The sequence below is a fragment of the Salmo salar genome, chromosome 01, assembly GCF_965601325.2.
Source record: "Salmo salar chromosome 01, fSalSal1, whole genome shotgun sequence".
NCBI classification, from domain to species: domain Eukaryota; kingdom Metazoa; phylum Chordata; class Actinopteri; order Salmoniformes; family Salmonidae; genus Salmo; species Salmo salar.
The window spans coordinates 178,078,774-178,092,168 of record NC_138291.1 but is presented as its reverse complement, the minus strand read 5'-3'; the positions used below and the strand labels follow the sequence as shown (position 1 = coordinate 178,092,168).

At 43.8% G+C, this 13,395-nt stretch overlaps 1 protein-coding gene across 5 annotated transcripts in view; it reads left to right on the top strand.

Annotated features, from left to right (window-relative positions):
* The window catches only part of LOC106572095 (cyclin-I), a 58,308-nt gene extending 50,889 nt beyond the window's left edge, over positions 1 to 7,419 (top strand). For 4 of the 5 annotated variants that reach the window (XM_014145951.3, XM_014145943.3, XM_014145933.3 and 1 more), the window contains 2 exons: positions 3,941 to 4,264; positions 6,279 to 7,419. In XM_014145951.3, the coding sequence (XP_014001426.2) occupies positions 3,941 to 4,264; positions 6,279 to 6,467 (513 nt within the window). In that variant the 3' untranslated portion in view covers positions 6,468 to 7,419. Of the gene's footprint in view, positions 1 to 3,940; positions 4,294 to 6,278 lie in introns of all 5 variants that reach the window. The other variant, XM_014145960.3, reaches the window with a different exon arrangement.
* The last annotated feature ends 5,976 nt before the right edge of the window (positions 7,420 to 13,395 follow it).

Sequence of the window (13,395 nt, the reverse complement as noted above, 5' to 3'; positions counted from 1 at the left end):
GGTAGGGAACACAGGTGAGCAACCCATGAGGTGCTTCTAATCAGGGATTATACTCATCTGCCAATCAGGGATGTCTGTTTCTCTGGTCTACCTGTAGACAACTTGTGTGAACTGCTTTTTACATTTGTATCACAAACCATTTTTTTTTTGTTTTTATTATCATGGTGAAAGTGGAAATCTTAGGCCCTTTTTAGACCTGTACATGACTCCTGTAAGTATGGGACGCCGTTTGGGTCTTTGCGTGTGGAAAAAAAGATACACTTCAAATAACACTCTTTGACTCGTTAAATTAGCTTTTAATGTGACGCATTAAATGGCAAAGTTCTATTATATAATGTTGTGAATTTTCCCGTGCAAGGCAAACACCACCACTACTATCAGTATCACTGTCAAAGCTGTACAAACAGTCTGCAAACAAGCACACACCAGGCCACGAACTATGTGTTTACAATACCGCGTTGGTAATAAGGTATTATTTGTTCGACCGCAACTTCTGGGGTAGTTAGCTTTAGCTTGGTATTACCTAACTAGCACCAATACAACCAGCCTGAAAACCATGACCAGTAGAAACTGCAGTCATTTTCATTATTCTTAGCAATGATTTTAGGAATCCTTGTAACTATTAGCTAAGTAGCCACTTGTTGTTCGCCAATTGAAATTGAACTTCAGTTCATGAAAATAAATAGCTAGCCAGCTACTTAACCCTGTTGCCCAAAGCTAACATTATAAGCCGCCAGCTAGCTTTATCAGGCTAGTGACTCTCGACCGGACTTGGTTATGTGGTGTGAAGCTAGCCACAATAAGGATTAGGCACAATAGCGGAATTTGCGGTTTCCCTTCATAATCAAAAGTACCTATTTGAAAGCGATGCAGAAGGTTATAATTGGTGGAATCATGCCATATTTAGACTAGATAATGTTAAAACATGGTTGGAATGTGAAGCAGTGAAATGGGGTATCAGTCTACTTGGTGACACCCACAGAACACAACTGTGAAGAATTTACGCAAATATTAGCGTTGTAGCTCTTATCGCGGGACTGTGATTGTGAAATCACCTCCCCAGTCAGCCTACTGTGTGTATTGACATTCATATTGCACTGTACAACTTTACCTAAGGATTGGGGATCAATGTTTTCCCAACGTCCTCCTCAGAGTTATCAGACTCCAGAACATCCACGCAGTACTGTGTTTTCCTCTGGAATAGTGTTCAATACACACAGGTTGACAATAAATGTGTCTCAATTCACAGTTGTTTCAAAGTCCCGCAATAAGAGGTACGATGCTAATGTTCTCTGGGTGTCACTGAGTAGACTGATACCCCATGTCATTGATCCACAATCCATAGTTAAGGCTGTACAGTGAAGGTGTAAGGATGACCCCAATGCAATTCTAAAGTGTAATTGTGTGATTTCAACAGATTTTTGTCAAATTAACATTGTCTTTTGTTTAGCATGATCAATTTAAATTATGGCATAATTCTACTATTTGTATTCATTTGCATCACTGTCAATGACATACTTTTATTTTGAAGGCTAACTGCAAAGTCCACTATTGTGGCTAATCTTTATTGTGGCTAGCTTTACATAGATGGGTCCGACCACCATTTAATCAAACAAGAACTGTCTTATAAATTAGGGTTATTTTACAGGATGACACCTAGCTATACCTTGTGATCTGTGAACCGAACATGATACAGAAAACATCTTGGACTCATTATTCTCTTTATAGCGTGCTCTAACATATGGGGTATGTCTAGATTCTGAAATACAATGTTTCACATTCATTTATTCAACATTAAACATATTAATATCTCAACTACCCTTTTTTTATTTTTATTTTTAACACCATATTGTTTTGGTCAATATACTCTACAATTAAATACAATTTCCAGAGTGGGCTCTCTGCTAATTCTGAAGTTCTGATATATTTTAATGAACCCCACCAACACAGTGAATGGGGGGAAATGGATTCAAAGGGAACTCCCTCTGCTGGTGGTTTGCTGAATGTACAATCCTAAAGGAGGTTTGTGATTAATTAATGACATATTATGTACATTTTTATGTTATATCATTAAAAGTACCAGAGAGCCCACTCTGGAAAATGTGATGTTTGATGAAGGGTTATTTTATGAATATAAATATGTTTTATGTTGAATAAGTTGGAGCACTATCACAGATCATAAGGTCTTACAGGAAGAGCACAACACACTGAGTGTACAAACATTAGGAACACCTGCTCTTTCTACGACAGACCAACCAGATGAAAGGGATGATCCCTTATTGATGTCACTTGTTAAATTCACTTCAATCAGGGTAAATGAAGGGGAGGAGACGGGTTAAAGAAAGATTTTTTTAAGCCTTGAGACAATTTGAGACATGAATTGTATGTATGCCAGAGTGTGAATGGTCAAGACAAAATATTTAAGTGCCTTTTTGAACAGGGGTATGGTAGAAGGTGCCAGGCGCACCGGTTTGAGTGTGTCAAGAACTGCAACGCTTCTGAGTTTTTCACACACAAGTTTCCCGTGTGTATCAAGAATGGTCCACCACCCAATGGACATCCATCCAGCTTGACACAACTGTGGGAAGCACTGGGGTCGACATGTCAGCATCCCTGTGGAACGCTTTTGAAGCCTTGTAGAGTCCAAACCCCGACCAACTGTGGCTGTTCTGAGGGCTAAAGGGGGTGCAAGTCAATATTAGGAAGGTGTTCCTAATGTTTTGTTCACTTTAAGTCTAAAGGGGCTTAAAATTGCCACTTTCATCACGATTTTCTCAAAAATAGTTTGTGATACGAATGTAAAAAACACGTCTCAAACATCCTTCCTCCCAATGAAGTTCCTGTTTGAGAATTGCCAGAACATTCTGAGATAACAAAAATATTTTCTTCTGTTGTGGAGTATAACCCATCTCTCTTTCTCTTAAAAACCTGTTCACTAAAACCCAGAACAAATACAGGGGATAACATGGATGTTGTAGTCCCTCCCGCGTATTAAATCAGGCTTATTCAATAAATATCAGTGGTATTATCAGGATGCCTCAGGAAACCGTTACCGTCCATTGGTTGCATAATATAGTCAGCCTGTATTTTGACTCTAACCACGTTACTGTAAAATCATTACTGTTAAAAAAATTAAATAAAAAAAATAAAAAATATTCAACAAAAGTCACAACAGTTGTGATGGAAACAGGACGTTTCGGTACAATTTTATAAATGCAGACAGATCATTTGTTCGTTTTGACATGGTGGGATCTTTTTGTGTCGGTAAAATGTATTATGCGGTGGAAATGCCCTTATGTGCAAATATTGATATAATAACCATCATATCGAAGTAAACTTGGAGTCACGTAATGATATGGCGTGTGTAGTCCTTCCCACTAGGACTCGGGAAACCATGCAGTTTATTAGGCTACAGATGAAATAAGTTATACATTTCACAGGGTGGTGAAAGTGCACTTTGAGTTTAATGCTCCTTTACAATAAATATGATTTCTGGTGACATGATAATGGATGGGTAATGTGTGTAACAGTATAGCTTCAGTCTCTCTCCTCACCCCAACCTGGGCTCGAACCAGGGACCCTCTGCACACATCAACAACTGTTCCTCTCCTCACCCCAACCTGGGCTCGAACCAGGGACCCTCTGCACACATCAACAACTGACACCCCACGAAGCATCGTTACCCATCGCGCCACAAAAGCAGCGGCCCTTGCAGAGCAAGGGGAACTACTACTTCAGGTCTCAGAGCGAGTGACGTCACCCGATTGAAACGCTATTAGTGCGCACCACCGCTAACTAACTAGCCATTTCACATCGATTACATGCGCATATTTTAATGTGGATTTTAGAATATTCGCCTGAAAATCTGTCGCAAATTGGATGGAAATCTGTCAATTAACATAATTATAATCAAGACCTTTTGTTTATCTCCCACCCCTAGATTGACAGTTCTCAGCTGATCCGATGTCGAGAGCTGGTGTCACGTCACCTGTCCACACAGGAAGCTTCCCTGCCTCCCAACACTGTGTACATCTACCAGTCCCTGCACCGCAGTCTGGACCCAGACCCCTGCACCCGGGGAAGAGAGTCCAACACCAGGCTCCCCTCCCCAGACACAGACCCACCGGCGACATCCACGGCCCCTAGGGACAGGAGCCTCTCTTGGGTCTCCTCTACCACCCTGCTCCATGTCCATGGACCACCCAAACCCAGCCACCACTCCCACCAAGTCTCCCTGCGCTGCAAGCACTCGGCCAAGCGCAAGGTGAGAGCTTGGCTGCTTCATCAACCGGAGTAAAGTATTTTTAACACCTACCTAGATACAGTGCATTTGGAAAGTATTCCGACCCCTTGACCGTTTCCACATTTTGTTACGTTACAGCCTTATTCTAAAATGTATTAAATTGTTTTTCCCCCTCATTAATCTACACACAATACCCCATAATGAATGACAAAGCAAAAAAAAAACATTTTTTTTTTGCAAATGTATTAAAAAATGTAAATAAAATGAAACACATTTACATAAGTATTCAGAACTTTTACTCAGTACTTTGTTGAAGCATCTTTGGCAGCGATTTCAGCCTTGAGTCTTCTTGGGTATGACACTACAAGCTTGGCACATCTGTATTTGGGAAGTTTCTCTCATTCTCTGCAGATCCTCTCAAGCTCTGTCAGGTTGGATGGGGAGCGTCACTGCACAGCTATTTTCAGGTCTCCAGAGATGTTCGATCGGGTTCAAATCCGGGTTCTAGCTGTGCTACTCAAGTTCATTCGGAAACGTGTCCCGAAGCCACTTCTGCGTTGTCTTGGCTGTGTGCTTAGGTTCGTTGTCCTGTTGAAAGATGAACCTTCACCCCAGTCTGAGGTCCTGAGCTCTCTGGAGCAGGTTTCATCAAGGATCTCTCTGTACTTTGCTCTGTTCATCTTTGCCTCGATCCTGACTAGTCTCCCTGCCGCTGAAAAACATCCACACAGCATGATGCTGCCACCAACATGCTTCACTGTAGGGATGGTGCCTGATTTCCTCCAAACGTGACGCTTGGCGTTCAGGCCAGAGAGTTCAATCTTGGTTTCATCAGACCAGAGAATCTTGTTTCTCATAGTCTGAGAGTCCTTTAGGTGCCTTTTGGAAAACATCAAGCGAGCTTTCATGCGCCTTTTGGGCTCCCCGAGTCGCAGAGGTCTAAGGCACTGCATCTCAGTGCTAGAGGCGTCACTACAAACCCTGGTTCCATTCCAGGCTGTATCACAACCGGCCATGATTGGGAGTCCCATAGGGCAGTGCACAATTGGCCCAGCGTTGTCTGGGTTAGGGTTTGGCCGGGGTAGGCCGTCATAAATAAGAATTTGTTTTTGACTGACTTGCCTAGTTAAATAAAAATACTGAGTGGCGGCTTCCATCTGGCCACTCTACCTTAAAGCCCTGATTGGCGGAGTCCTGTAGAGATGGTTGTCCTTCTGGAAGGTTCTCCCATCTCCACAGAGAAACTCTGGAGCTCTGTCAGAGTGACCATCAGTTTCTTGGTCACTTCCCTGACCAAGGCCCATCTCCCCCGATTGCTCAGTTTGGCCGGGCGGCCAGCTCTAGGAAGAGTCTTGGTGGTTCCAAACGTCTTCCATTTAAGAATGGAGGCCACTGTGTTCTTGGGAACTGTCAATGCTTCCCCAGCTCTTTGCCTCGACACAATCCTTCCTCGGAGCTCTACGGACAATTCCTTCGACCTCATGGCTTGGTTTTTGCTCTGACCTTATATAGACAGGAGTGTGCCTTTCCAAATCATGTCCAATCAATTTAATTTACCACCGGTGGACTCCAATCAAGTTGTAGAAACATCAAGGATGATCAATGGAAACAGGATGCACCTGAGCTCAATTTTGAGTCTCATAGCAAAGGGTCTGAATACTTATGGAAATAAGGTATTTCTGTTTTTATTTTAATACATTTCTAAAAACGTGTTTTCACTTTATCATTAGGGGGTATTGTGATGTCATTATGGGGTATTGTGTGTAGATTGAGGACCATGTTTTATTTAATACATTGTAGAATAAGGCTGTAACGTAACAAAATGTGGAAAAGTTGAGGGGGTCTGAATACTTTCCGAATGCACTGTATGCTATTTGACTTGCCTTGATTATGAAAGCATATTGTGTTAATGTTATGTTTTTGTAGTAGAGCTTTGAGATGACTATGAAAAGCTCTATACAAATGTAATGTATTATATTAGACATTAAATAATGTATTGTATTATTATGTGCTTATAAATAATATTATTATTAAGGTGGAGGAGATGGAGGTCGACGAATTCTACGAGGGGATCAAACGACTCTACAACGAAGAGACCGGGGTCGCTCCGGAAGGGACGGCGGTAACGGGGGAGGAGCCTCTAGAGGAGAATCCTGTCCTGTTGGTCAGGCGGGAGGACCACACCTCCCCCTGCCCCCCTCTCCAACCCGTCAGTGTCTCATAGAGAAGAAGAGGATGAAACCAAGGCCTTCTCTTCCTCTCTACCTGAGCTGCAAGGAAAATAAGTCTCAGTATTCAATCTGTCATGGCATTTATCCACCAACCCCAGGCATCGATTGAGCCCAAAAAAGTCACCAAAAAAATATGCTATTTCATAACTATTTGTTGAGCACAAATATAAAATGATAAAAAAATATATATAATTAAATAAATAAAGGAATAATCTTGTCCTTCAAAAAAGAGGTGAAATTACTACTTCTCCCTGTGAGTCTCTGTGACGATATTTCTCTAATGTAAGGTCGATTCATTTTATTTCTGTTTTTGACACTAACTAATCTAAGTTTCAATCAGTATATTTATTTTATTTTACCTTCCTCCTTTCCTAAAAAAAATAATAATAATAATTCTCAGCATGTTGTCTTTAACCCCTCACAAAACATGTCACTGTAGAACTATGTTAACCTGAAGTACTGAACGGTCGTTTCTAAGATTTTATTACGTTTAATAATCTAAATATCCCCTTCCACAACTTTCCTGTTTTTTTGTCCCGTCACAGTGTGCTGTAGTAGTTTAACCAAAGAAGGAACGTTACAAGCTACTGTCATTAATGACGATGCGTAACTGAATCAATTTACCCAATGAAGCAATATGTTTTAAGATAAACAGCTTTGTTAAAGGATTGTCTGTCCCAAGTGGCGCCCTATACCCTACATAGTGCACAACTTTTTATTAGAGGCCTATGGGGGGTAATAGGGTGACATTTCAGATGCAATCAAGAAGAGGGTTTGAAGATGTAGCTACCATAATTCACCTTATCTTTGCTGTTCAGAAACAACATGCTGTTTTTTTTTTGTTTATTGCCAAAAGGCTCTTGCTCTGGGGTGCTGGTAACTGCCTATGTACTGCTGGCAACTTGTGGCACCAATAAAACAAGTGAAATAATCTTTATCATGTTACTGTGTATCAAAGTGGCTTCGTTCTGTCATCCCGCATATTGCTGGACATACCATGTGCATTAACTTGATTGGCTACATTTAGTCTTGAAAACCAGACCCTGGGCAACATCCGGAGCATTTGTAAATGGTGGGAGGCAATAACGCGACTAAATGAATGTACTAAATTGGTAGAGCATGGAACTTGCAACACCAGGATATCCTATAGTTTGAGATAAAATTACAGCAATGAAAGGATTTAGGTCTGAATGCGACCAGCCAACAAATGTTATAGGCTATGATTTTTAAACGTTTTCCACGTTTCTAAATTGCAACGTAGCGTTATTTTAGGTAGGCTCAGTGTATGTGACATCACGTTTCTTGCTGATGGTTTGTTTACACAGCAGGTTAGAACTATTAATATGGCAGGTTACGAGACTGAGGTTAAGGTTTAGCTAAAATGGGCTCCGAGTGGCGCAGCGGTCTAAAGCACTGCATCTCAGTGCTAGAGGAGTCACTACAGACCCTGGTTCAGTGGTCTAAGGCTCTGCATCTCAGTGCTGGAGGAGTCACTACAGACCCTGGTTCAGCGGTCTAAGGCTCTGCATCTCAGTGCTGGAGGAGTCACTACAGACCCTGGTTCAGTGGTCTAAAGCACTGCATCTCAGTGCTGGAGGAGTCACTACAGACCCTGGTTCAGCGGTCTAAGGCTCTGCATCTCAGTGCTAGAGGCGTCACTACAGACACCCTGGTTCAGCGGTCTAAGGCTCTGCATCTCAGTGCTGGAGGCGTCACTACAGACCCTGGTTCAGCGGTCTAAGGCACTGCATCTCAGTGTTAGAGGCGTCACTACAGACCCTGGTTCAGCGGTCTAAGGCACTGCATCTCAGTGTTAGAGGCGTCACTACAGACCCTGGTTCAGCGGTCTAAGGCACTGCATCTCAGTGTTAGAGGTGTCACTACAGACCTTGGTTCGATTCCAAGCTGTATCACAACCGACTGTGATTGGGAGTCCCATTAGGGCAGCTCACAATTGGCCCCAGCGTCTTCCAGGTTAGGGTTTGACCGGGGTAGGCCGTTATTATAAATAAAAATGTGTTGCCTAGTTAAAGGTTAAATAAATAAAAATGTGTTCTTAACTTACTTGCCGAGTTAAAGGTTAAATAAATAAAAATGCTAGTTGTCAACAACAGTTATCCCCGGCGCGACAACTAGATGGCGCTGTAATGGAAGCCACCATGGTACAAACCATCAGCAGTACAACATCTGCACGTCACCTCGTTCTCAGGGGCTATTACCCCAATTTTTTTGCAAAACGTTTCTTCAACGGAAGCAAACGAAATGGGGATGGACCTACCTGCATTTGACCAATTTAAAATCTAATTTTGCTCTGTTTGCTTCTTAAACTGTAAACGGTTTCTGCAATGAATTACCATTTAAGAACCAAACCATGGGTGTATTCATTACGGAAACTGTTTATCGTTTAAGAACCAAAGGAAGCAAACGAAACGGAGAGGGGTCTACCTGAATTTCTCCAATAAATACTATTGTCTGTGTTTTCCGTTTGGAGTAGGCTAAACCGTTTCTGTTGCAAAACGTAAACGTTTACAGTTTAAACAACCAAACAGAAGCAAACCGAGCAAACGACAGTTTATATTGGACAAATGCAGGTTGGTCCCGCCCTCGTTCCGTTTGCTTCCGTTTAAGAAACGTTTTGCAACAGAATCGGGTTAATGAATACACCCCAGGTATACAGGTGGAGTTAAGTGATACTGGCGCAGAAAAACCCAGCTGACACTCCATCGGGCTTGGAGCAAACAGACGGAATGGCCACCGATTTTACTCAGGATTCGGTGCTGTACTTTCTCCGGTGTAACGGTGGAAGAGTGAAGAACTCTGAATTGTTGGCGCACTTCGGTGCGTTTATAAAGGACCACAAGAACCAGACACACAACCGGGAACTGTTTAAAACGTTTATTAACTCCGTGGCTGTGGTGAAAACGGAGGAGGGAGTTAGATACGTTGTATTGAGGAAGACATTTCTGGGCCGTGTTGCTGGAGGAGATATCTCCGCCGGATCCCATTCCCCAAAACCCTCTACCGGACAACAACCTGCGCCACAGGCGAGAGAGAGAGACCTCTCGCCGAGAGATCCGGTAAACAGAAACCAGGAGAGAGGTCAGAAGGAATTGATAGAGACGCACTTGCACGTCGCACATCAGAAGTTCCATGTTCCACCGGGAAACACCATCCAACTCACAGAAAAGATATTGGCCTCGTCTGGAATTGTAAACAAAAACAATGTGGAAAGTAAAATCAACTATGAAAAGCCTATCCAAAGCTCCTCGCCATATGGGACGGACCACGCGCTACCTCCGCTATCCAGCAACAGAGCGGCACCGTTCCGCCCATCTTATAATGCAGCAATATCAAAAGGGTCAGAAGATGGAAGTGGTCAGAGCATAGAAGCAAAATGGGATGAAGAACCCGTGACTCTCCCTCTTTCAGTCCCAGAACTGAATCACAAAGGCATTTACATCGGTGGTCACACACTTGGCAAGCAGTCACTAGAAGCCAAGAGGTCCTATCCGTTCCTGTACACAGAGGTGAAACCTCCGGCACATCGGCCTCACCTAGCACAGGTGCAACAGAATACAGTGCAGCCAAAGAGGAAGATTTCTGAAGCTGAGCACAGAGGAGCATCTGCAGCTACAGGAGGTCCACTGCTCACCACTCTAGAGCATGCCAGCTCCTCTCCTTTATCTGATGGTTACAGTCCTTCTGCTGCTCCCCTGACCCCTGACCCCCAGGTGACAAGGAGCGATGGTAACCTGGATGACAGCCTTCACCTCCATCATAGCATCCCACAGCAGCCCAGACCAAAACGTGATGGAGTCCCTGACCCAGTCTCTGTCCCTGACATTCACAGCCAGTATCCGGAGGAGAGTAGAGCTACTGTCCCCCAGCCTCCCCAATGCTGCCTACCCCTGGACGACAAGTACCACACCCCCGCTGCTGCTAGTGGTAGGTCTTCTGGTTACTCAGAGCAGTACCACCACCAGGCCGACTCCGGCCTCTCCTCCCGTCACAGCCACAGCAGCCTCCTCCTTTCCCCATCACTGGACTCCAGGGATGAGTGGGCCCAGGGTTCCCGTAGAGATGAATGGGCCAGCTATGAAGTCCTCAACTACCAGCTTCTCTCGGGTGAGCAGCTCTCTCAGATGCACTGCGCCGTGAAGCGAGCCCCCTTGCCTCACCATCACTCCACCGGTTACCTTGACAACAACGAGGTGGACATAGCATCGTCATGGCACCATTCCACAGGTTATCTCCGTGACGATGATGGGTCAGAGTCCAATGAGTCCACCTCTCTTCATGGTTCGGCCCCTGAGCCCTTTCTCCGACCCGCCGTCCAGCGAATAAGCACCCAGCACCGCAGCCGCATGTGTCGTAGTCTCGGAGCCGACCTGGACCAACGGTTTCCGGAGGACGGCGTCTCGGCACGGCACAACCGTCTCCACCTCCTCTCCTCCAACCTCAGCGTCAGCCACTCCTTCTCCCACCCCACCTCACGTACAGCCAGCTACAGAGACCTGAGGGGGGAGATGCGATCTGGGGCCTCCAGTAACAAGAGCTTAATCAGTGGCCATGACAGCTCCTACTTCCACCGTCACAACCTGGTCCCCCTGGAGCCTGAGGAGCATGACTGGCTGGTGAAGGGCGCCGCTGGAATCTGGGCCGACGTTTACACCCTGTTCAGAGATGAACCCAGCCTCCTCACCAAGAGAGACTTCATCACTGGTTATACCATCCTGCACTGGATCGCTAAACATGGAGACCACCGGGTCCTCAACACACTCTGGTACGGAGTCAACAAAGCTGGGATTAAACTGGACGTGGATGTGAAGACTACCTGTGGCTACACGCCTCTTCACCTGGCCGCCATCCACGGGAACGACAAAATGATCCGGCTTCTGGTTCATAAGTTCAGGGCCAACTTGGCCCTCAGGGACACCAGTGGTAAGAAGGCCTGGCAGTACCTCAGTCGCACCGGCCCAATGGACCTCCTAGAGATGTTAGGGGCCCCTCAGTGCTTGACCTCCACCGAGGGTCGCTCCACATCCCAGTCCACAGGAGAGAGACCCCCAAGGCCGGTGACATCCTCGGGCTCAGCCGCGGTGAAGAGGTCCACGTCTATAGCTGCGTTCCTGAATAAGACTCTAATGAAGTTCCCAGGACGGGAAGATTCACGGTCATCCGACTCTTTAGTGTGACAATAGTGTGGCATTTAGGATGTCTGTCCTGCTTCGACCTCTATTCTAATGGCACCAGACACTTAATAACTAGGCTGGGTCACAACTTTGATTTGCCACTTAAAATCAGATTTGCTTTCTTTGTTAATCCATTCATTTAGATTTTTTGTTTTTAGACCAAATAATTGAATAAGAGGGTAGGGATTGCGTTATCGAGCTGTCTAAAGTATTTTATTGTGAATGGATATGACAGACAGGCATTAACTGTATCACTTGTGAAAACAAAAGCAATAGAATCAGTTCTGTGAGGTCGGAGTTTTAAAGAGATTATATTACATTATCATATTTGAGTATAATTGCTTTGCAGTTGTGTTTATTGTGGCGAGAACCTTTTTGTTTGTTTGCTACTGAGGAAATGGCTTCCATTCTAGTGTTTTATTTTTTTAATGACCAGAGAAGAACCTTTTCAAAATGTCTTCTCTCCAACAAAAGTGAACTGTCAGTTAAGTGCTTCAGCAGTTTCATGTTTCAGGTGGTTACCTGACGTTGGAATGTGGTTTTGTTTGTTCAAAGGCCTGTCAGAATAGCAATGTATATGACATCATCTGACTAAAGGAAAAGAATCCTCGCTTGGCACCAGGTTGAATATGATGCCAACTGTTCACTAGTTTAAATCCCCAAAGGTTGAGTGTGGTTTATAATGCACGGGTGTTTTACAAGGTTCATTCACCATTTTTGCGGTATTATATTGACACCAAAAAGTTGAATCACAGTTTTCTCTCTTTATGCACTCATGTTTCCAGATGCAGCATGTCCTGAAGTACTAAAACTATTCATTTAATGTCATTCTAAAGCCATTTCCTTAAAGACCAGTGCAGTCAAAATGTATTTTTTTTCCCCGTGTTTTGTATAATATTGTACAACAGCTGATGAAACTAACTGTAAAAGTTTTTTATTTGTTATTTTTTTTAAACAGTGTTATTTCCTGATAGCTGCTGGTTGAAAATACAACATACCCAGGATCTTCTAATCAGCAGGTTTGCATGGGCGGGAGTTTCGGCTTTCCATGGTGACATCACCATGTTTTTAAATTGGTTAATAGGCCAATATCAAGAGTTCCAAACATCTCTGCCAATAACAGCTAGTTTTCAGTTCCCCCCTCCCCACTCAGACCACTCCCAGACACTCCTACCAAATGTGATCTTGTTCCTAGAAAATCTTTTTTAATGGAAATCTATTATAAATCTGTTATTTGTCCCATGCTTCGTAAACAGATGTAGACTAACAGTGAAATGCGTACTTAAAGATACTTTTCTGACAATGCAGAGTTAAAGATACATTTAAACAAGATAAAAACAAGTAAAATACATTAAGGTACTTCATTGTTACCCAGAAATGATTTAATGTTGCTATAAAAACAGCTGCATTGAGGCTTTTTAACCTCTCTTATTATAATTTGTTATTTATTTTGTTTCCAACACTAATATTATAACCTGTGTTGAACATTAACCTGCAGAGAGTGGGTTAACAGGGGTTCTGATCCAAATAGCAGCATATTCCCTATGTATCGCACTGCTCTGGTCAAAAGTAGTCCACTATAAAGGGAATAGGGTGCCATTTTGGATGCTCTTCAGGTGCTGGATTCATACAGTGGATGTAAACAGACATGATAAACAATGCTACATGCCAGCGACGGCTCTGGAGGGTTGGAGGTATGCAAGGGACCAGGGGAGGCTTCAGATCGGGG